This window comes from Pan troglodytes, chromosome 22 (assembly GCF_028858775.2).
Source record: "Pan troglodytes isolate AG18354 chromosome 22, NHGRI_mPanTro3-v2.0_pri, whole genome shotgun sequence".
NCBI lineage: Eukaryota > Metazoa > Chordata > Mammalia > Primates > Hominidae > Pan > Pan troglodytes.
Window position 1 is genome coordinate 33331206 of NC_072420.2, and position 25530 is coordinate 33356735.

General features: G+C 38.0%; 1 protein-coding gene across 19 annotated transcripts in view; it reads right to left on the reverse strand.

Annotated features, from left to right (window-relative positions):
• Positions 1-1059: 1059 nt before the first annotated feature.
• The window catches only part of SYNJ1 (synaptojanin 1), a 99714-nt gene continuing 75243 nt past the window's right edge, over positions 1060-25530 (reverse strand). For 7 of the 19 annotated variants that reach the window (XM_016938464.4, XM_054675077.2, XM_016938463.4 and 4 more), the window contains 10 exons: positions 22506-22668; positions 18714-18923; positions 17967-18110; positions 17289-17327; positions 15725-15772; positions 14407-14445; positions 14208-14278; positions 11981-12089; positions 11218-11435; positions 1060-4114 (listed from right to left, as the gene is read on the reverse strand). In XM_016938464.4, coding sequence (XP_016793953.3) covers positions 3302-4114; positions 11218-11435; positions 11981-12089; positions 14208-14278; positions 14407-14445; positions 15725-15772; positions 17289-17327; positions 17967-18110; positions 18714-18923; positions 22506-22668 — 1854 coding nt within the window. In that variant the 3' untranslated portion in view covers positions 1060-3301. Of the gene's footprint in view, positions 4115-7166; positions 7191-11217; positions 11436-11980; positions 12090-14207; positions 14279-14406; positions 14446-15724; positions 15773-17288; positions 17328-17966; positions 18111-18713; positions 18924-22505; positions 22669-25530 lie in introns of all 19 variants that reach the window. The other 12 variants (XM_016938468.4, XM_054675078.2, XM_016938467.4 and 9 more) reach the window with 6 other exon arrangements.

The following is a 25530-nucleotide window of genomic DNA, read 5'->3' on the forward strand; positions in this document are numbered from 1 at the left end:
GCCCAGCTAATTTTTTTGATTTTTACCAGAGATAGTCTATGTTGTCCAAGCTAGTCTCGAACTCCTGGGCTCAATCCTCCTGCCTTAGCCTCCCAAAATGCTGGGAGTATAGGCATGAGCCATTGCACCTTGCCTAGCCTTGGCCTCTTTTTCTTTTTTTTGAGACAGTCTCCCTCTGTCCCCCAGGATGAAGTGCAATGGCGTGATCTCAGCTCACTGCAACCTCCGCCTCCCAAATTCAAGCTGTTCTCCTGCCTCAGCCTCCTGAGTAGTTGGGATTACAGACGCCTGCCACCACACCCGGCTAATTTTTGTATTTTTAGTAGAGACAGGGTTTCACCATGTTGGTCAGGCTGGTCTCGAACTCCTGACCTCATGATCCACCCATCTCGGCCTCCCAAAGCGCTGGGATTACAGGCGTGAGCCACCACGCCCGGCCCTGGCCTTTTAATTTGGGTCTCTTTAGGCAGTCCCTTTTTCTGTCTGGTTATTTTTGTCCCAATTCCTCTATGCCCCCCACTTGTTCCTTCTACTTTGGGTAAGAAAAATCATTCATATTTCTTGTATTATTTTCAAGTCAGCATGTTTTTGCATGAGGGCCTCTCTTACGGAATAAGTGCATGGACTTTTTTTTTTGAAACAGAGTTTCGCTCTTCTCGCCCAGGCTGGAGTGCAATGGCACAATCTCGCCTCACTGCAACCTCTCCCTCCCAGGTTCTAGTGATTCTCCTGCCTCAGCCTCCCCAGTAGCTGGGATTACAGGCCTGCACCACCACGCCCAACTAATTTTTTTTTCATATTTTTAGTAGAGACGGGGTTTCACCATGTTGGCCAGGCTGGGCATGGACTTTTTAATAATGATTAGTAATCTCGGAAAATCTTCTTAGTTTTAGAGGAAGCACTATCTGGATAAATGAAAATAAGGTCTTGAATTAAAATATCTGATTCGGCAATAAGGGTTAAGCTTATTTTGTTTGAACGTCACCAAACTTGTGTATGTAAAGTACAAGGAAAATGGCTGAGAAAAATTCTTCCCTTTCTAACAAAGAAGTCAGCATGGTAAAGACAGATATATTTATTTCATATGACAGCACGTTTCACAGGATATGTACAGAATGTCTGTGTACCACTGACTTTAATACTGTACTTCTATAAAGTTTATAGTTATAAATATTGTATGCCACATAAGCAATAAAATTCTTACATATAAACAGCAATCTAATATAGAGAACACAGAGTTCACAAAGAGATCCTTAGTGTCTAACTTCTGCTCTGCTTTTAACAGAACTAGTAAATATTTAATAATACACAGAATAATGGCTAGTTATTTGCAGCATACCTTTAACTTTCATAACTTTGTGCATTTTCAGCAACTTGCCAAGTATAATTTTCCTGATAAAGGCTGGGCTGCTGATATGTATATTTTAGACAGTAGTTTATATCCAATAGGAAACATTGCTCACAGATCTGCAATTTGCACTAGTGAAGTTTACCTAACAATGAATTATTTTGCTAATGGAGAGCAAATACCAAATACACTAGTCACATGGATGTTAAAGCCACAGTTTCAACAAGTTAATTCACATTTTGAAGCAACTGCTTATAGTAATACTGCTGTTTAAGACGCTACTGCTGAAATGATTAGAACCTCCAAAAAGCACAATATAAAACTCACAAGAGTTATTTCTAACAGCAAATCTTGGCTGTTAACAGAGAAGATTACTTCTATAAATATAGTATTTTGATAACATTTGAGCATTTAGAAAAATGCTTTTTTTCCTAATAGATTTGCTTTATGTCATAAGTGCAGTGCAGTTTGCTGTGCTTTTAACATTCTACATATTCGTAGCCATGAACGCTATTTTTTGATATTCCCTCAATGTACATCTTTAAAGGTTAAGTGTGGACATAGGAATTTAGGTGGACATATACAACTCTTTATATAAAAGGAATGTTAATGTAAGTCTTAATGGGTAAAGATGATTGTAACTGAAACTGACAAAGAAACAACTATTGCTCAAGGAGTTTTCTGATTGGTTTACTTAATGATATCAAAATACCACATTCTGTAAAAATTCTGTATACTTCTTCAAAAAATTAATAAAAGCGGGATCAGTTGCATATTGGCAGTGCAGGAGACAAAATCCGCAGCTACTTTGAGGTATAGCCTCTAAAAACTTAAAGCAGCATCATAGATGTGTTATGTAGCCTCATAAGAGAGGGGAGAACACACACTGGGTATATTCCCAATTCAAAGCACTCAGGGGACGGCTGCTTTCCCTGCTAAAAGCAAAGTTCCAGAGCAAAAGCAGCAAAAAGAAAATATGGGAGGGATATGGGCAACGTATACTCGAACGTACGCAGAGAAGAGAGTACGGTTAGCTCTACTATTTCTCATTGAACTTGGTGGTATGTGCCTTCCCTGCATATAAGGCCATAGTGCTTTTTTGGGAGCGCTAGAATATCCATCCACTTGACAGTGACCACAAAATAGGCTGTTTCCAGCTGTAAGAACCTCCTCCTGGAGAAAAGCGTATGAAGGTGCTGGAGTGAAAAGTAACAAGGTTGTGTGTATTTGAAGGGGTTGGGTGTGGAACGGTAGAAAATTCTGATTCTGTGGTGAGATTATTCTAGTTTTGAAAACAAAATTAATGAAAGGTCCAAATTACATTTGCAGCCATCTTTTTGGTAATGTGATATTGAAAAAGGGACTTTGTTGGAACCTTTAGGTATAATTTGGTCTGAGTTATAGCCTAGAAATTAAAGTATGAATTGTAAAAATACGTAAATGTATACAGAAGTACATGTGTTTGTATGTATTATATATGTACACATACCTATACTTTTTTCCTTTAAAGCAATGCCTTTCAAAACTCTGTTCACTGTAACCTTGGCAGCTCTTTGGTAAATACTCATAGATACCAATTGTTAACAAGTATGAGAGGGCTGGTGGAAATGTCAGCTGAAAGTTGGGTGGGCTTTTTGAGATTCTTCAGAAGACTGACCGAAAAGTTTCTGAATAAGGACTGTTTTCTAAAGTAGTTTTAAGTACTTTTTATGGCTACTACTGTCTCCTATTCATCCGAAGAGAAATACATCAAAACTCCAGTTAACAATGAGAAGGGTTTTTCCTTATTTCCAATATACACATAGTCCAACTCTGTACACATCAAATAGTGGTGTTTTGTGAAGATATCAGTGCACTTACAATGACTTATTGCACATAATGAAATACTAATGCCCAATTCTCTTGGCTCTATCCTGCCAAAAGCAAGTACCCACTGTTTTCTATTGCATGGCGTTATCTTTCTGTAAAGTCCAGTGTGGGTGAAGCCTTAGAGGCCAAGGTCGTGAAAGGATCTACTGGAGGGCTGGTGCCGGGCGGGAGCAGAGGGACAGGAGGTGGAGGAGGTCTTCTTGACGGCAACACACAGAAAGAGACATTTGTACCTTTATTCCAGTCGTCATTCAATGTCAGGTTGGAGCCAGAAAATGAACTTGGCTGATAACCCAGTAAGTCTGAACAAGCTGACTTTGACTTCCCTTTCACACCAAAATCCTCTTCTTCCTCGAAGGTTACCCATCCTTTTGGGTTGCTGATTTTTAATGTAGACTGGTCCTGTAGATCAAAACTGTCCTTAAAGCCATCAAGTGAAGATGAAGCCCTGCTTTTGTTATGACCAAGAGGCTGCAGAGAAGGGAAAGGACTGATAGTAACGGGCTGTTCTTTGGAGAACCATGAAGTTGCCTCTGATTCTTCAGACTTGGCTCTAAATGGGTTTCCAGGAGCAGCAGTCCTGTCACTGAAAGGATTTGTCCTGATCAAGCCAGTAATAAATGGGTTTGGAGAACTTCGCATATTTTCCTGGGATTGACTCCGAGCTGGAATTGGAGGCATTGTTGGCATGCAACTTACAGAACTCAAAGTATTAACATTACTTTGCGTTGCAGAAGGCAACTGAATCAACCTCTTTGGGTCTGGGGTGGGAACAGGTGACGTTTGAACAGATAGCTGAGCCTTTGATACAGCAAGCAGATTAAATGACAGATCTTCAAATGGGTCAATCTTTAATGGTGATTCTCTTTTGCCATCAGAGATTCCATTTGTTTTTACCTGCAAAAGAAAAGGAGCACTGAAAAATCAGTTTATATTTACTCTTAATACCCCCTATTCTTCCTGTCTCAATTATTCTTCCCTTTTAGGGGCAAGCATGTAAATTTAGAAACTAAAAAGTAGCTTTGTGTAGTTTGTTACTCCGGTGGTTTAAATAAGATGAAACACCTACAGTCTTTAAAAACTTCTTTCTAAATAAATCCTTTCTAATTAAATCCATTTTTAAATCCCTCAAAATCAAATAGAGCTTATTTCATTCATGCAAGTTTTGAAATGGTAAGAAGGAGAATTGTATAGAATTAACAAATTTGTTCATGCCCAGTTCTATCACATTTCAGCATGAACTTAAGAAATCCATACTTATAACTTATGCTAAATCTATATAAATAAAATTCTAACACCCATCTATGATGATGATGTGGTTTCATTGTTCTTTTAAGTGTGTTTTCTAAAATTAATGTTACTATGGAAATTCAATTTTATACATAAAATTAATTCTATTAGCATATTTTATTCCTAAGATGAAGACTCCATCTTTCTGTCTTCTACTTGGAAAAATAAATTTTGAGAGTTCTTTGCCCACCTTCCCTTTTTTTTTTTTTGGAGACCAAGTCTTGTGCTGTCACCCAGGCTGGAGTGCAATGGCATGATTTTGGCTCACTGCAACCTCCACCTCCTGGGTTCAAGTGATTCTTGTGCCTCAGCCTCTGAGTAGCTGGGACTACAGGCGTGTGCCACCAGGTCTAGCTAAGTTTTTGTATTTTAGTACAGATGGGGTTTCACTATGTTGCCCAGGCTGGTCCCAAACTCCTGAGCGCAGGCAATCTGCCCACCTCAGCCTCCCAAATTGTCAGGATTACAGGCGTGAGCCGCCACGCCCGGCACAGCTGACTTTTAATGTAAGCTCTCCTTTGTTGAATAAACTGAGTAATGTGAGGCTGGGCGCGGTGGCTCAAGCCTATAATCCCTGCACTTTGTAAGGCTGAGGCAGGTGGATCACCTGAGGTCAGGAGTTCCAGACCAGCCTGGCCAACATAATGAAACCTGTCTCTACTAAAAATACAAAAAATTAGCTGGGCATGGTGGTGCGCGCCTATAATCCCAGCTACTCAGGAGGCTGAGGCAGGAGAATTGCTTGAACCTGGGAGGCAGAGGTTGCAGTGAGCTGAGATCGCACCACCGCACTCCAGCTTGGGCAAGAGCAAAACTCCGTCTCAAAAAACAAAAACTGAGTAATGTGACAACTTTCCGTAAAAAAATTGACCCTCCTGTCTTGTAAAAATATTCCAAAACAGATACACTATTAGTAACCAAATGCAACCATTGCTTAAAACCAGAGGAAAAAAAGTTCCATTTTCTATTTGGTTTATGAAGTCTACAACCACAATGATGTGCCTAGAGTGGTGCCTGGTCCCTTCTATGTGACAGAGTTGGCTGTGAACTGTTATCAGTAGGAAGAGTGCTTGGAATTCCTTCACTCCTGCCCTAAATCCCTTGGTCCCTACTCCATAAAGAAGGTGGTTGGAGTGGAGCACAGCCAAGGGACTGAGCAAAGACAAATGATCGGATGAAGGAAAAGAACTATGATTCTGGCCTCACAAGCAAATTAGCTTATCAGGCATACATTATTAATTTTGAAAAAAACGTATATAATTCTTAAAACTAGGGTAGATGACTTGGACACTTATGCTAACTTAAGAAAACTTCAGGGTTGGATACCATAGGGCAAAAAAAAATTCAGTTCAAGACTGGCAATGTAATAAAATGAGCACTGCCCAAAAGGAATTTGGATAGTTGTTAAAGCAACATAACTATACTTTCATGAAATATATTGGGAAAAAACAGCAGCAGTCTCAATAAAATGTAACTGCATACTATGAAACACTTAGTTACTGCTTACGAATAAGGAAGGATGTTCACTTGTAAAAGGAAATGGATGACTTAAGTGAATAACTTTCAAGTATCTGTTTTATTCAACTATCCTAGAATATGCTTTATAATTGGTTGAAACAGTACATTTTTTTCAAACTTAGTGTGATAAATTTGTACAAAATTAAAGAGAAAACATGTCACAGACTTTAAACTGTACTCTAAATGTCTTAGGTAAGTAGACCTATATGTGGAAATGTACTTAAAAGGAAATTTATATAGATATTATAAAATTAACTCTATATTACCAAAAATCTCTGGACTATTTATAGTTAATACAAAATGGAAATACTTCTGTCTGAGACAAAATTCTCCTATGGCAGATAGAACCGTCTGCAACACAGACATTATAGGAAAGGAGAATTTTGTGCTCTGCCAGCTTAGAACAGAAGTCACCTGCTGCATCAGTGCTATACATTTAAACACCTTTATTTTCATATATAAGAAAATTTTTATTTCAAAATAAGTTAATTTGATAGAATCAGGATCATTTTTCCCAGACTTGAAATTACAATGACAACCACATCACCATTCATCACATTAGAATTAATTTGTAATCTAAGCAGGATTTGTGATGACAATATTAAAATTGGTGCTATTTTTACAGAGAAAGGTGTTGGAAGGACCTTTAGATAATCTTGTTATACTGGTAACTTTCATCTTTCTAAACCATCAATTCTTCCTTACCAATAACAATCTTGCTACTAAAACTATTTGAAAAAATATTTCCCCCAAATATTTTTTCCTAAAAAACATACTGAATTTTGTGTTTATGTAATTACATAAATGCCATTGTTAAAACCAAGAACCGATCTGGTTTTGCCAAAAAGGCCTTCATATACCTAAATCTTACTTTCTTGAAGTTACACTTTTTAGTTTTGTTAATTTTCATAAAAAAATGAAGCAAAAAGTGGTAAAGCATTAGCAAGAACAACTACATGGTTCCTAAAATCCAAAATACTAAGAAAAAGAAAAAGCAGGTTTTATGGTATGATAGAATTTATTAATGGAGACAGGTGGTTTTAAAAATGGGTGAAACTTTAGATGTATGAAGCAGAGATTCATACATCTAATGTGTTGAGACGGATGAAAACACATGTAAGATTGATAAATTGTCAGATACCTGTTACCCTGATGGTTGCTCCTGCTTTGAGAAAGGAAACAGACATCAAAGGAAAGAGTTAGGAGGACAATCCGAGATCAACCAGCAACCCTAACAATTCAGTCAACAAAATACTTTCTGTTCTAAGTTACAGACAGAACCGAAGAGCAGCAATATTTGCAGGTTGTAACATAAATTCAAAAGACAATTCCAATTCCTTTTATAATTTTGTTGAATTAGGGTCCAGACTTTAGTTTTGTCTAAGGTTGATTACTAACCAGTTCAGTTTTGTTATTCCAAAAATAATACTCCAAATGATTTCAGAGTTCTAAAATATTTTAAGCAATCTGTTATGGACTGAATATTTGTGTGCTCTCCCCTCCCAAATTCATATGTTGATTCCATAAGCCCCTGTGTGATGGTATTTGGAGGTGGGGCCACTAGGAGGTAATTAGAGTTAGATGAGGTCATGAAGGTGGGACCCCATGATGGAATTAGTGTCCTTATGAGAAGAGACACCAGACAGCATGTGCAAGGGTGTGTGCATGCTCTCATTCCAGGCACCACATGCAATGAGGCTGTGTGAACACACAATGAGAAGGTGGCTGTCAGCACACCACAAAGAGTGCCCTCACCAGAACTCAACCATGCTGGCACCCTGATCTCAGACTTCCAGCCTCCAAAACTGTGAGAAAATAAATTTCTGTTGTGTAAGCCACTCAGTCTATGGTATTTCATATGTCAACCCAAGCAGACTAAGACACAGCCTTAGGATAGCCTAGGGATGTCATTATTAGAGAAAATGGCAATGTAATGGTACAAAATGGTACCATTTTTGGTACATACTATTTTGCAAAAAGACTACCCTACTGAAAATTAGTACTCATCTAGCTTGTTTTATCTTACTCAAATTTTCTGAAGGATGATACTCTTAATATCATTAATTTACTTCATAATGTATTAGTTGGAAGGTACAAGAAACTTGTACCTTACAAGAAATTTGGAATTTACCTTTGTTTAAAAATGAAATCATAATCCCTCTATAATATACCATTATTTTTAAAAATCTAGTATCCTCAAGCAAGTTTTGAGGTAAATCTTCTCCAATATCTAAACCTATTACTAAATAGCAAAACTAATTTTGACAATTCAGAGACATCACCCTGAAATATATTAAGTACTTTAGAATTTCCTGCCTAGTAAACATGAGACTCTTATTTAACACTCAGAGTTTTATGTATCAGCTCTGGCAGTGGACAGGAGATCAGGAATAGGTTTATACTGAGAGGTACAAGGTTGCTGTATCCTCCATTAAATGGGTCTAGAATGCTGCGATTTTTCTACCAGGTCTCACAGTAACAGTACAGCAGTGAGTTTGGTTCCTTTACTTCCAGTTGCATTTCCTTATTTCTGGCTCTCAGCTGATACAGATGACTAAGATGCTAGAAGTCAGATAGATAAGTGAGGATTTTTTATACTTTGTAAAGGACGTATAACATGTTATATAATCACTCGAATTAAACGAATCTCTTCTATACAAAATTATAAAGTCAAAGGATAAATAATAAAAAGTAAAACTGGGTCATATACATTATGTTTTAAATACCTTGTAGATTTGGAATAGGATAAGTAAAGACTTGTAAAAGTTACAAATGTTCAATTCTAAAACTATTCCATGTCATTACAAAATATCAAACTTGTCATATTTAAAAATCTCACCATCAGGTTTGAAAATCTTGTAAATTGTTCAACTTAACAGCTACTTCCAATAATTTAAAAAATTTTTTATTATTTTTGAAATAGGCATTATTTTATGGTTCAAAATTCAAAAGGTACAAAAAGATAGAAAGACTCCTCCTCACCTGCCTCCTGGCCCCCAGCATTGGGCATTCCCTGGAGGAAACTGTAACCACTTTGTGATCCCTCACAATGACACTCTGCATGTAAACAAGACCCCACCCTCCAAGAAAGAAAAGTGTGTCTGTGTATCTAATATTAAGGAGTTTGATATCAATGACTGAGGCAAAAAGATACTTCAGGATTTGAAACAAATATCTTTGTCTTTTTGATGAACTGACAACCATGAGATTCAAGAACACAATCTAAGGGGGCACACACAAAGCATGTGCCCGTCGGCCACCAAATCGCTATACTCACTTCAATGAAAAACATAAATCAAAACAATGGAAAGTTTTCTGAGAAAATGATATGTGTCTTAGAATGATTTTATAATGATAACTACAATCTCAGCTAACAGTTTGCACCTCCAGAAGTTTTTCAGAGTACTTTATCTACTTTCGTATTGGTCTAAGGACACTTAAACCATCAGAGTTTTAGTAATTATGGCACGCATCTACAATGAGATGGATGCCCTAAAACAGTCCTAGAAAGCTCAAAGTGGCTAGTTGAAAAAGTTTTTTGCCCTTCAATTAACATTTTAAAAACTACAAAACAGTATACAAGAAAATAAGAAAAATTCACGATTCACTAAAAATGGATTAGCAGAAAAAAAAATCATTTGAAGGAGTTCTACCATTATTATATATTTTCACCATCCTCAATTTTTCTTTTTTCTTTTTTTTTTTTTTTTTTTTTGAGATGGAGTCTCGCTCTGTCACCCAGGCTGGAGTGCAGTGGTGCGATCTCAGCTCACTGCAACCTCCACCTCGCAGGTTCAAGCAATTCTCCTGTCTCAGCCTCCTGAGTAGCTGGGACTACAGGCGCACACCACCACGCCTGGGTAATTTTTGTATTTTTACAAAACAAAAGAGACAGGGTTTCACCATATTGGTCAGGCTGGTCTTGAATTCCTGACCTCAGGCGATCGACCCGCCATGGCCTCCCAAAGTGCTGGGATTACAGGCATGTGCCACCGCTCCCAGACTTCATCCTCAATTTTCTAAACTAAAAAAATATAGAATTCTTTTTGGTATTAACCAGCTTAAGGGAACATTTATTTTTCTGTATTATATATCCTTCAACTTTTACAAATGTGACTTAATAAATGCTAACTGCTAACTTTATTCATATTGTATTGAATCATATTTACTTTAACATCTGTTTTCACCCTGTAAACACTTAAGAAACTGCTCACTTCTGCCAACTAGCTGGACATACCTATATATCTGTAAAAATAAATGTAAACTATTACTTATAAATGTGTAAAAGGGACATTGCCAATACGTATTATTTCTGTATTTCAGATCTTTCCAAAGTGTAAAAGAAGACTTTTTATTTATTTATTATTATTTTTGGAGGTACAGGGTCTCACTGTGTCACCAGGCTGGAATGCAGTGGAGCGATCATGGCTCACTGCAGCCTTGACCTCCTGGGCTCAAGTAATCCTCCCACCTCAGACTCCCAAGTAGCCAGGACCACAGGTGCATGGCACAACACCTGGATAGTTCTTTAATTTGTAGAGACAAGGTTTCTCTATGTTGCCCAGGCTGGTCTTGAACTCGCAGGCTCAAGGGATCTGCCCACCTCAGCCTTCCAAAGTGTTAGGGTTCACTCATCTCACAGTTTTTTCAAAAGAGTTTAATGAGATACTTTTAAGGAAAGATCACTTTGAAAATTCAGAGTAGGCTGGGTATGGTGGCTCACGCCTGTAATCCCAGCACTTTGGGAGACTGAGGTGGGCAGATTGCCTGAGGTCAGGAGTTCAAGACCAGCCTGGCTAACATGGTGAAACCCTGTCTCTACCAAAAATATAAAAATTAGCCGGGCATGGTGGCAGGCACCTGTAATCCCAGCTACTCAGGAGGCTGAGGCAGGAGAATCGCTTGAACCCGGGAGGCGGAGGTTGCAGTGAGCGGAGATCATGCCACTTCACTCCAGCCTGGGAGACAGAGCAAGACTTCGTCTTAAAAAGGAAAAAACAAACAAACAAACAACAACAAAAACCCCAAACATATATATATACACATATATATGTATAATAACAAATATAAAAAGAAAATTAAAACTCGTATTTATTTTTACTTCTTATAACAGGCAATAATTAAAATAGGTATGTTCAAAGACTAAATCATATGCATCAAAGATAATATTTTGTGTAACAAATGAGACTTACTTGCGGTTGTGAGGAAGCTTCTGAAGGCAAGCTATGGGATGACCTGCTTCGAGGTGGTGGTTGTGGTGGGGTTTCCAAATTTGGCTGGGGGCCAGACTGAGGCATAGGTGCTGCCACAGGGACAAGAGGCTCTTGCAACCTTTGAGCAGGCGGGGGCAAAGAAGACTGCGGAGGAAAAGCAGCCTGAGGCTTCAGTGGTTCAGGAAGGAAAGTTGAACCTAAAAAACCAGTGGTTGTCAGATGTTAGGTGTATTCTAGAAAACCATGTTTTTTTCCTTCTTTAGTGAAATGTTAGGAGAACATTCTAGTTATTTCTTCCCCCAATAAGTAGCCTCATTTCTTGTGGTATAATGAAGGAAGGATATAGCTATCTGAATATATGTTGTAGAAGGTGGGAGATGACAGAAGGAAAAAGAGAAAAATATACAACAAAACCAGTACAGTATTTCTAATATAGTATCTACCTTTCTTTTCTCTCAATTTTTAAAAATTTTTGATTTTTGAGACAGGGTGTTGTTCTTTTGCCCAGGCTGGAGTGCAGTGGTGTGATCACGGCTTACCACAGTCTCAACCTCCCAGGCTCAAGTGATCCTCCCACCTTAGCCGCCCGAGTAGCTGGGACCACAGGCATGTGCCATCACCCCTGGCTAATTTTAAGAGTTTTTAATTTTTTTACAGGCGGGTCTCACTATGTTGCCCAAGCTGGTCTCAAATTTCTGGGCTCAAGTGATCCTCCTGCCTCAGCCTCCCAAAGAGGACCTACCTTTCGACGTTTCTGATGTTTTGCTTTGGCTTTCAGGAGTCAGTCTTCCAGCAGATGCCCGCGCGTGGCTCTGTGGGGCACTGATAACTCCAGCACGAGGAGGAATCGTCTACAGATAGGAAACATAACACTTGAGACATTTACTTACCTTCCACAGGTAAAATTCTGTGAAAACATTTGCTTTTGCATCTCATTTACTTTCTTCTATGGTATTAGTCTCTAATTTGTCATTTTAAGTGCTCTCTACTTGAAGCCATTATAATGATGAATTTTAAAATCTTCCTGTTTACTTCTGACTATTTACTATGTGCCAGACATTATGTTAATTAAGTACTGTACAGGCATTTCCATTTCATCTTCAAAATATCCCTCAGAAGTAGGTATTATTTTATCATCTCTATTTTAAATTAAGATGAAGAAATATATACAACTTGCCCAAAGCCACACAGAAAGCAGAGCCAGGATCCAAACTCAGGTCTGACTGGCTGCAGGGCTAGGGTTCTTAACCATGTGCAATGCTGTCTTTATGGGGAAAAACTGGGATGATTTTAAAATATACAAGGAGATAGAGAGATATATACCTGAGCAACTAGGAGACTTTGGGGAAAAAAACACCCTGAGATTTGTTTTTTTGCTTGTTTTTTTTTGAGATGGAGTCTCACTCTGTGGCCAGACGGGAGTGCAGTGGCACAATCTCTGCTCACTGCAACCTCTGCCTCCTGGGTTCTGGCACTTTCCTGCCTCAGCCTTCCGAGTAGCTGGGACTACAGGCGCCCGCCACCACACGCGGCTAATTTTTTGTATTTTTAGTACAGATGGGGTTTCACCATGTTGGCCAGGATGGTCTCGATCTCCTGACATCATGATCCACCCGCCTCGGCCTCCCAAAGTGCTGGGACCACAGGCGTGAGCCACCGTACCTGGTCAAGATTTGTTTTTTAAGAGATGGGGTCTTGCTATGTTGCTCCAGCTAGACTTGAACTCCTGGGTTCAAGCGATCTTTCCATTGTAGTCCCCTGAGTAGCTGGGACTACAGGTGCATGCCACTGCCACCCAGCCATATATATTGTTTTTAAACACAGAAGTACAACTTTTGAATGACTAACTCAATATTCCGAATTAAATACACTGAAAGACTCATCAGTGAAAAATATTTTTTCTATTTTCATATGTTTGCTGAAGGATCTAAGCTAACAATATTTATTTTAAGCAAAATATGAACTTTCAAACTCACAAAAATCCTGACTTTCTTTTCCTATACTTATGGTATTCAACAGAATCAAGAAAGTTCTTGTGCCAAGTGTGGTCATGGGATCAGTGAATGGCAAATTTCCCTTTTTTTGAAAAAAGGAGGAAAAATATTTGAAGAGTAATATTACATATAAAAAAGAACCTTCAGATTGTTAAGTGGACAGCTACAACAGAAAAGACAAAAAACTTCTATCTTCATAGGAAGTGGTTTCCTCAGTTCTCACAATCTTAATAATCTTAATTTCTAGGTACCGTAACAGCTCTCAGTTTCCTACTCTTCAGATATGGGCCTCTCAGTAGTCCCAGCTCCTACTGGACTAGCCTAAGTCACTGATTACTGGTTTCTATTTGCTCTTTCTCTCTGTTCTTGATTACCTGTTATAGTCCAGAGAAAGTTTTCAAATAATAAAAAACCTATGTGTATAAGAGAACATATAAACATACAGAAAAGACACATTCATCAGGTAGGGAAAAATCCTGTAACAACATCTACTCTCCTATTTCTAATACCTTTACGGAATATGATGAACCTGATCAAGAAAAAAACCAAAAAGAGAAAAAAACCTTTAGAACCAGTTTTACTATACCGAATTTATCATTTTTTTTTCTGAAATGTAATTAAAATCCTTTTTAATGAAGGATTACTTTATATCTTCATTAATTACTCAGGTAAAATGATAAAAAGCTGCCCAAATCCATCATTTCCTCATATACTGAGACTCTTAAGATATTTATTTAGTGACCATAATTGTTTTAAGTGTATCACTTTTATCCAAATAATGAAGTTTGTTATTTTTGAAGAGTATGCTAAAATAATGTTAGAGTCGGAAGATCATCAAGTGCAATTCCCTCATTTTAGAGATGAGGAAATTGAGGCCTTGAAGGGTCACATGATTTCTCCAAGGTAACAAAACTGACGAGTAGTAAACAGGACTTAGAACCGAGACCCCTTGGCCCCAGGCGAGGTTTTACCTACCGGTCTGGCTGTACTGTATCCAGCAGGTCCTGGGCCTGCAAGTCCTGCTTGAGGTGAAGGCTGACTGCGTCCTGGAACAAAGACATCATATCATATATTTAAGTTTAAAAAAATAAACAAGAAACCATGTACTTATATTCCAAGTGTCTATTTCACGGTCCAGTTTTAAGGGTGAATAGCTACATTCAAGTGTTTTTACCTATATTATCTTTCCTTGTTGTTCCAGGGCTTTTGGGTGCTTTGAAGCAAGAAGGGAAAAAAAAATTAGTTGTAAGTTAACAATTAAGCAATATTGCATAACATCAGCTTGCTGTTCTGCTTCATTACCAGCAGAAATGGGGGCATGAGATGGTAACAAAACAAAGCACTTTGCTTTGTATAATGATGAAGGGTATTATCAGTCCTGAATGAAATACTCCAAAAGAGAGAAAAATTACAATATTTAGAGAGACCTTTATGGGAGACAAGTGGTGACTTTAGTTTGATATCTCACTCATGGGACCACTTTTAGGGTGGCATTCCCCATAGAGCTCTCTCTTGTGAACCTTGAAAACATACAGTCAGCTGTGTGAATGGTCACAAGATGCGGCACTGCTGCCCCTTAGAGTCTGGCAGACAAGTGGCTTCTGAGCAACAGACAGGACTGCATTTGTCAAATTACACAAGAGGCTCCTAGTAGCAATACTTTAGGGCTTCACGCTGTAGATGTCACTGTGGATAAGGTTATCTTATGATGAGATCTTTTGGATTTCTATAACAAAATCCCATCATTAAGACAGAAGACAGGCATATGTTATTACCAAATATCTGCCTTATGGAAGACAGTGTTAAAAATATGTTCAAACTCATTAGAAAGGTAGCTGAAGGATAAAATGAAATAAATTACTCTTGGAGCCAAAAGGAGTAGGAGTGACTATCAAGGGCAGTTATCTTAGATAAACTCTCCTTTTTGTAAATAAATTCAAGTACAATTGTTATAAGAAATACATCAGCCTTTTAATAACTAAAATCATAACAAATGGCCTCTAGTCTTAAAGGTCTTTTAAACAAATCTGGCTCAGTGCTAATCTATAAAATAGCTATGTTATCTGAAATCAACTACAAAATACTATATTCTTGGATCTGAATTAATAGGGTTTAATTATAATCATTAATTTTTAAAACTTCAGATTAGTAAAGTACATTTCTAAATATTTTACTTATTCTGAAAAGAATTTTGAAGACATTCTTAAACAGTAATTTCACAACCTGGGCATATATAAACTATATATGAAACAGAGTACAAACAACATCAAGGATCTCAGGGAAATTAAATGGATATCCATTAGAAACTATAGGTGACATAGAATGAAGAGAGGAAAAAATACAAGGTATACATAAGGAGGGGAAAGAGAAGTTCACAGCTGGACCAAGAAAAGATTTAGTATGCCTGCAAACACTGGGGGGTGGGGAGGTGGGGCGCTGACACTGAGAAATAAAATGAGAGAACCACTTCTATAATGCAAGAGTCTTGTTACCTTCCATCTCTCTCCTAGCTACCCCAGGACTGGGAGGGGCTCCAATACCTTTTTAGAGAAAGAACAGAAACTATATATTGTTCAGGGCCCACAGCACAGAATGAAAGGCAGGCACACAAGACAATTTCCATAGTAAACTCACTTTTGCAAAAAGGCTCTTTTATTGCTTTAAATTTCTTCAAAGATATCAATACAAACCAAAGTGACTTTAGATGCTTGGCTCAAATCTGAATCCTCCCTTTACTCAAACAGAAGAGTAGAAACAGGATGACAGTTTTCTTTTTATGTATGCAATTACTACCAGTAGGGAATTTAAAAAATATGTTTAATGAAGACCTTTGCTTTAAAAATCATCTTACTCCTTATATCCAGAGCAAGTAAAAACTCTGATATTTGATAGTCAAAAGGAAAGAAATCATAAATTTCTATGAGACTACGTAAGTCTTTTGAAGTTAGTTTTTGATGCATTAATTTTAAAAACTCTAATGTACTATAGTGACGTAAAGGAATTATTGTTTATAGGATGAAAAACATGTTGCAAACACTACTTACAAAAGAATTATGAAGGGGAGCAATTTTTAAAATTAAGACAGATTTCACTGTAATCCACTGGCTTGCTAATATAACTTTTGACAGATTCATTTTAAATTTATTTTCTACAGGATGTTTTCCTAATTAAAGCAGAAGATAAGCAAAAATTATCATGGAAATTTAAATAAAAGCAGGAGCTTGAAAAGGGAAAAATTAAATGTTTTCTATAAAAGCAGGAGCTTGAAAAGGGAAAAATTAAATGTTTTCTGTAGGTCAATGGAGAAATGATCACTTAGCTGTATTCGGCAGAAGCTGTAATGCTGAAATAATTTAGCTATTCTTATCACACGCAGTCAGTAAGATCTACACACAGGCAAAGTCAGTCTGTAGTAAGACCTGAATTGCTCAGCCATGTCACTAGGCAAGCTACAATAGAAACAGACCAGGCTACACATGCACAGTGAGCCTTAGTAACACTGGATTTGTAAAAGTTCTTCTGAGGAATTGTGAAAACTCATCTCATCTTTTCTTGAGATTTAGATTAAATAAACTTGTCAAATGTATAACTCCAACTGAGCTCTGTGAGTTTTCATGTAAACCAAATAAACTATACTTCAAACAAAAAGTGACCCTTTGTGAATAAAAATTTCCTTATGAAGAAAGGAAAAGAAAATCATACAGTTCTTTGCTAATCCAAAAGCTTTTCCACTAGAAAATAAATGTATCACTAATCAGATACTTGGGAAATGTTCTGTATTTACTGTACCTGAATGACTTTTAAAATTAATATAACTTTTGGGTATTAAATCTTTGTAAATGAATCAACCACATTTATTAAAAAAAAAAAAATTAGGCCTGATGAACAATCCCAGCCTACCTGGGAAATGAAAGCCTTTATTAGTTTTATTTGTGGATTAGTTTTAAACTAGAATGTCATTCATTTTGACTTTTATCAAACAAACCTAAAATGTCTTTCAGGTGTAAAACATTAATGAACCACGATTCACACATGCTAACAAATGTAAATGGTTACCTCCAAATTCCTTTCTAGTGGGTGCAGGACTCCTAGCCCCTTATAGTTCATAAGAAAATAGGCAGCAGAAAGGAAATGACATTAAATACAGAAGTGAAATGTCAAAGATTGCTATAGTATCCATGACATCAAGTATCATGCAGGAATTACATATTATCTACGTACTACAAAAACTATTATTCAATGCATATGCTTATAATTGAAGTAACAGCACTATATTTAATTTAAAAGAACATTAAACAAATACATACAATTGTACATTAATACGTATGCTCTCCAGTTTTATTATACTTTTACAGAAATTAGTACATTTTAATTATTTTATGCTTATAAATCATCCAGAAATGAGGATTTTGAAAAAAATTAAACCTAATTTTACCTAAGAACAGTTTACATGCCTAACTAGATCAAATTAGCAAAAACAAAATAAACCTCTCTGGTTGGCTGGTGAGAAGGCAGCTAAAGGCAGCTGTGAAAACACCTTGGAGGAATCTACTCTGCAAACACTCTACCTTGTCTGTTGCGCCTACCATGTTCTTTAGAGAAAAGCTAAGAAATAGCAATAATGATAGAAAAAACAGTAAAATCCAGAAGCTAGAGATCGGAAAACATGCAAAACATTTTAAAATAGAGTGAAGAATTTTACATCTAGCAGAAATGATAATAAAAGGTTGTCACCTGAAGGCGGAGGAGGTCTCTGTGGGGGAGCCGGGCGTGTGGGAGGGGCGACCGGGCGGGGCGGCGGCGGCCGCTTCGGCTCCAAGGGCTGGGCGGGGTCTTTCTGCGGCAGCGGCGTTGCTGGCTGCGCGTCAATAGGAGAACCTAAAAAGCCCACAAGAGGTAAGAAGATCAGGTTCTAAGTAGCTGTTGACAGAAGGGAACAGTCCTTCATATATATGTGTAATGTTCTATAAAATGTGCACAATAGTGTAAAGAAAGGGCATGTATTTTCAGTATGAATAACAAAAGCAGTCTACTATTAAACTGCCCTTTGGTACCATGGCAGCAATAATGCTACCTCTGTGCTGACCTCTTACCTAGGCCTCAGGTGCTGAAAGCTAATTTACTAAGTGGCCCTATTGATATGCACAAAGTATTGTTTGAGTTAAGCCATTTTGTAGTCTGGCCAGTAGAGAGAAGAAAAAGCTCAAATAGTTAATGGGTTCATACCATAGAAAATCATCAGTTATAAGACATAGACAAACCTAACCACATAGAAAAAAGATTAAGAACAATTGTCATCTAGTGACAGTTATAGCAAGTTTCCTTTCCATTGAGAGCTTATCATCTACAAGTTTTCCTATTCTGTACCGGAGAAAACAGGGTGCACTTTATCACCTAGGTATGAAACTTAAACGATGACTCTCCAACATCAAGCACATTGGCCACAGGAAGCCATACAAAACTTTCAAATAAAATGCATACTCTGTGCACTGGGAGGCCCAGGAGTTCTTGACGGTGCTCGGCTTGGTCTGATGGGAAGGGAAGGTACAGGACCCTCTGATATCGTAGGTGACTGGCAGGGACTAGTTCGGGGTGAAGAGCTGGGGGAAGTACCAAGGCCGGAACTTGAAGATGGCTGGAGATGCTGGGGAAGAAGTTCCTCCACTTCAGCACTATAGTCATCAACATCACCTAAGGAAAAGCAGGCTTGATCAGAGATAACTCCATTTTAACTTGCTCAGAGATTTTTTTCACCTTAGGTTTTAAAAAGTTAAAATACACAAAACAAATATGAACATTATGTCATTGCAAACACACATGGATTAAGCATGAAGGCATGTATAAAACCACAATTAGTAGAAATGCTTGTTTCAGAAGATGTAAAGATATCTATTGTCTCTGAGCAATAAGATGTCAGGTGACCAACCACTTGGAGCTGGGGTGACCCAATGGGCTTTCAATATGCCCCAGAGCAGCTTCTCCAGTGCAAGCCAACTCAAGTTTCCTGCTCTCCTTCCAAACCTGTCCACTGTGCTCTGTGGAACTGCCCCACTCCCTTGCCTAACCCAGGTCCAGCCTCAGAGTCAACAAGCTCTCAGGAGCCACACAGTCTTCCCCCAGAAGGCTCCTCCCTGCAACCCTCACCCCACAAAGACACGCTTTGCTTTAATTAAGTAAACACTGGTTCTCCCCCAGGGTCTCCTCATCTCCACTTACTTCTGGGTAGGAAAGTGGGGTCAAGGTAACCCTTGCAACCTAACTGCCATTCCAGAACATTAGTCTTCCAACCCTGAACAAAAAGTCCTACTGCTCTGAGGCTATGCCATCAGGAATTTATGTAACACCCTCTACCCCCACTTGGTACAGTCATCTCCAACGTCCATTCTTCCATTTCCTGAACCCACTCACTGAGGACTAAGCAGAGAGCAAGACTGTAAGTCAGGTCCCGCACCATCTTTCTGCGTGGCATCAAAGTCCATGTGGACAACTCGTTCAATAGCAAAATGCCTTGGTCCTATCCTTATGGACATTCGCCTTCACTCCTAACCCACACCCCTCAGAACTGCACTCTTCTGAAATAATAAACTCAAAAGCTTCATTCTGACTTTGGCCTCCCAGCTTTTCAGTTCTCTCCCTTGGCTACTCCTTCTCTTTTGATTTCTTCAGAAGCCAGGGCTTGATCCCTCTAACTTTTACCTCCATCTGATTCTGCTTTCTTCTGTACCTACCTTCAGATTCTATGGTTCTTCATCTCAAACATTACCCTACTTCACTCTTCTTCCATTGCACGTGCTTGACATAACCCCATCCCTGCACTGATTCCCCTGTTTAATCTTTCTGTGGTAACATTTGGATTGCTGACTGCCTCTGCTAAAGAAAACCACCCAGTCCTGACAACTGCAGTCACATTTGAAATTATGCTTTTCAGTCTCTTCTGGCCTAAAGTGCCTGGCAATTCCATGATTTGCTGGTTTGCTCTTCCCCTCACCCTTTGCTCTTCAGGAGCTTTACTGCAAAACTCCTTAACCCTCCTGAAACTGTGAGCTGTCCCACTCCTGCAGATCACTTCAACACTTCACAGAGAAGAGGGAAGTCTTAAGATGGGAACCCCTACTTCAACAGCCTGCCCCCAAGCTGGAGTCTCATTACATGGTTGTCACTTGGGTATCTGAGGATGGAACAAATGGGCCCCACCCAGCCTAATTTTCTCAGTGACACTGCTCTACTATTCTGCCTTGCCCTTCCCCCAAACCATCAGCCCTTTCTCCTCTACTTTTCCATTAGCACTGTGCATTCTCAAGCCTGTCCCATCCAAAACCACCACCCTAGGACCTCCAATCTTCCTAGAGCAATTGCCCTCTTCTCTTTCCCCCCAAACTTTCTTAAAGAGTTGTCTACAGACACTTTTCTCCACTTCTTCACCTTCCATCCATATCAATTTACCACTATCTGACTTCATCACTTCCGAGATCACTCTCATGAAATGTCAACAACAGCTTCCCTTCCTGTTATTAAATCAGAAGGACACATTTCTGTCCTCATTTCTTCTCATCTTTCTGTGTTACAAGACACCACTGACTACTCCCCTTCCATGCTCCACTTTCTTTCCTTGATTTTTAAGCCATGAATTTCTCTTGGCTCTTTGACATTTCTAGAAACAATTGCCATTGTTCCTTCTCATTTTCTTTTCACGGGCAGCCTTCTTCTGTCTATATTTAAACTCTGTGTTTCCACATACTCAATCCCAGGTCTGTATTTCTCCATATTCGATTCATTCTCTTCTGTCTCGTCATAATCCTATTGGCCAAAGTTATATTAACAAATGCCCATGACTTTGCAGGCTATTAGAGCTGCCTTGACTCCAGAGCTCTTTCCTGAGCACCAGACTCATGTTTGACTGACTCCATGAACATCTCAAATTCAACATATCCGAAACAAAATTCATCTTCCATCCCACACCTACTTCTCTCTCTGCATTTCTTTTCTTCATTTACTCCCTCACAAACATCCCTCCATAATCCATTTGGATCCTCTTTATCCCCACTTAGACTGTGCACATGCTTTCTTCTTGGATCACTCCTCTATAGCATTAATTCCATTCTCCCTGAGTCTTTGGATTCTCAACTTAAATTTCAATTCCTCTGGGAAAGCTTGCCCAATTTCCCAAATCCAGGTTAAGCAACTTTCCCATGAGCTACCACAAAACCATTCATTATCACATTTATGTCACTTTATTATAATTGCCTGCTTACTTACATGTAACACCCAATAAGCTATGAGTTCTGGAAAGGCAAGAACCACAGCTGTCGAATCTCCAGCACCCAGCTGTATCTGGCATAAAGGTACTACATAAATATGTGTGGACTGAGTAAACAAATGAACAGATAATGTGAAAATGAGATAACCTTGTAAGACGTTCAACTCTTAAATGTGGTACCTAGCTATACAGGGCATTACAGTATTATTATAATCTAAGGTATGCATTTTAATGAAAAACTGGCTAGAATAGCATATTGTGTTAGAAAACAAATGCATTTAAAATTTTTTTCTTTTGATAATGTTGCCATCAAACAAATGCATTTTTAAATCATGTTTAAGGAAATTTTCGGCGTAATTACTTAAATTCATTTCTGTTCTTAGAATACCCTTTTGGAACTTCTACTTTTTTACCTCAACTTTAATTATTGGGACTAAACCATACACCAACAATACTAATTTGGGTATTTATCCAATAAGAATATAAATTAACATTTGTAAAGGTCTTAATATTTGAATGGAAGAATGGTAAATACATTTAAAGTATACGCAAAATAAACACAATATGATGTGAAATAAATTTGTTTTGTTTTGTTTTGTTTTGAGACAGCCTCGCTCTGTTGCCCAGGCTGGAGTGCAGTGGCACAATCTCGGCTCACTGCAACCTCTGCCTCCTGGGTTCATGCGATTCTCCTGCCTCAGCCTCCTGAGTAGCTGGGATTACAGGCGTGCACCACCACGCCCAGCTAAATTTTGTACTTTTAGTAGAGACAGGGTTTCGCCATGTTGGACAGGCTGGTCTTGAACTCCTGGCCTCAGGCAATCCACCCTCCTCAGCCTCCCAAAGTGCTGTGATTGCAGGCATGAGCTGCCGCACCTGGCCAAAATACATTCTAATTAATAGTGCTATGTACGTCCCAAGAAGAAGAAGAAAGATGAACTTGGAAAATAAGACTTTACAGATTGGAAGAAAACATATCTAGAACTACAAGAAGTAAATGTGTTTAAGAAACAAACCTTCCATATCAAAATCTGCTGCAACCTCTGCATCTTCACCAAGCAGGGTAGAGCTTGTTGATGATGGCAATGCAATGCTAATTTTCTCTAAACTCATTTCTTCTTCCAAATTTTTGATCCAGTCTGGACTTTTTAAAGCAATAGTTATAGTCCGATTCAATAACTAGCGGAGTAAAAGAGATATAAAATAAAGATTAACATGAAAGCTAACTATTTTGGAATAAAGAGGCTGACTTCGTTAAACTATGCAATGGTATAGACAGTTAATTTAGTTAGACAATTCAGCATAGTTCTTTCACATATACTAAATTTCAAACTAGTTTAAAGGTTGTTCCCAGTTCTCCCTTTAAACACCTGTGGTGATAAACAAAGATCTTTTCTAGGCTGCCCAGAGATGCAAGTTTCCTTTGCTACAACCACTATGTTTTCCTGGCCAGATGTAAATTCACCAACAACTCTGCTACATAACTTTATACTTTCTTAATTTTGATTCACAGATTAAGTAATTGTTCCCAGGTGAAACAACTACAAAAGAGACAGCAGAAAATCTTTAAAATGCATTTCCTGTTCCTGTTCATTTGGTCTTTCCTAACTTGGCATATGGTCCTAAGAGCTGCTATATTGTCAGCTGCTAAGTGCTAACCTATACAGTTTTAGCATTTCAAATGTCAGAAGAATATTAAGAGAACTGAACACCATTTTAAATCTTCAACAAAAATTAATCATTCTAAAAACAGAATGACTTCTACCTGTGAAACTGGCACTCTGCCTTCTCTATAAATTTGGGTGACTTTTAGACTAAAGTATAATCTAAGACAACCAAGACATTATAATCAAATTATAGCAGATCGTGTCAATGTATTTAAAAAATACTCTCAAAAAAACTTGCTGATAACAGCAAGACTCTTTGGTCAAGGATAAAATGTGCACTAGAAAGGAGTTCTCATTTAAAACCCATATTCTTATAACAAACTTGCTTTCTAAATTTAATCTCTCTCCCACATAGTTTCAATTTCCTTTGTTTGAAGAGTTTCTTAATGTGAACAAGATGTGAATATTTTTGGTATTTGCAAATGAACTGTGTAGCTGTGATCAATATGCTGTGCTGACAGTTGGCACCTTTGTGGGTACAGATCTTCCTTGGCTCAAAGTGTTACTGATATTAGAATTCCTTGAAGGCATAATAATGGAGAGGTTGAAAGTTGCTGAACTGAGTGGCACAGCTGTGTTTATTAGTAATGTAGCATCCACACTGAGCTTTAAAGTCAGAATCCTAAGAATTCATAATCCTTTACTTGCCAAGTAGATATGAGTACTAAAATCAATCCAATTTCAGAACTTAACACGCTTTACAAGTCATATATTACTTTTCAAAGTCAACAAAATTCTTTTATATTCATCAAAAAATACTAACAAGCATTCTTAAATACCTATCACCATAATGGCCAATTAAGATGTAATTCCTTAGGAATATCCCCTTGGTAGAGACCAGGGCCAAATGAAAAGGAAGAAATTTAGAAGACCAAAAAAATATTCAAAAAGATACATAGAGGTTCACTGGAATATTGGCTTTAATAATTAAGAATAGGAAATAATCTAGATGTCTATAGGAGTTTGGTTTAATAAATGTATATATTTATTCACAAAATGAAATTAATGAAGCCATTAAAAATGACATATTTGTTTAAGATGTCCCTGACACAGTCATAAGAGGTAGTAAGAAAATAGCTTTATAACACGGTTTCAATTTGTGTTTGCGTATATGCATATCCCATTTGTGTTAATGTGTTTGTGTGTATATAAAATCCCATTTGTATTTACATATGTATATGCTAATATGAAGGTTAAGAGAAATTACTTCAGAATGGTAGCATTATGTGAGTGGTCTTATTTTTAATTCTTTTCCATGTTTCCTGATACATGATTTTACATGAGTATACTAGTATTACATTTAGGAAAACAAACAAAACTCTACAAAACCTATTTCAAAAGCAATACACACAAAGAATTTTTTTTTTTTTTTTTTTTTTGAGACAGAGTCTCGCTCTGTTGCCCAGGCTGGAGTGCACTGGTGCAATCTCGGCTCACTGCAACCTCTGCCACCCAGGTTCAAGTGATTCTGCTGCCTCAGTCTCCCAAGCAGCTGGGATTACAGGCGCCCACCACCACGCCTGGCTACTTCTTGTATTTTTAGTAGAGACAGGTTTTTGCCATGTTGGCCAGGCTGGTCTCAAACTCCTGACCTCAGGTGATCCACCTGTCTCGGCCTCCCAAAGTGCTGGGATTACAGGCGTGAGCCACCGCACCCAGCCTAATACATACAAAGAATTTTTTTTTCTCCAAAGAAGTTGATGTGACAGAAGAAGCAGCTCAGGACAGTGCTCACAGAGTTGCTCAGTGCTGCAGGAATCAGGCCTAGAGTACAATCCATCCTGTGCACTGACTATATACTTAGAAATTTAGGATTTGGGTCTAAAAGAGTTCAGAAAAAAATGACAGATGAAGCACTTCAGAGAAGTAAAACTATTCCAGGCCAACAATGTAAGTTTCCGTCATCAATGACTTTTCAAATCACAGGTTAGGAATATCTCCATTCGTTAAAAATTTCTAAAGTACTTCAATGGGATGGATCTGTTATCTCTGGAAATTAATTTAGTTATGTTTGAAGAAGATAACTAGGTAAGCCAAGCCAATGAAACAAATTCCTAGGAATAATGAGCACCTCTCTCCCTTGTTTTCTGGTACATAATGCATTTTCTTCACTTGATAGAATGTTTTTCTACTATACAGATAAGCCAGACTACCCCTAATTAAAAATTTAAAACTTTTTGCATCATAAAATGTAATAAATCAAATTAGGTGCTAAACATGTTTCCTTCTTAGTCTATATCAACAGTTAATATCTCTGGGGAGGGGCCAAAATACGCCTAGGCTAGTCAGAAATCCAGTCTAAATAAAAAACATTAAATAACTCCTCGAACATACCATAAGGTCTTTCCCCCTCCCATTTAGATAATCTTGCTGC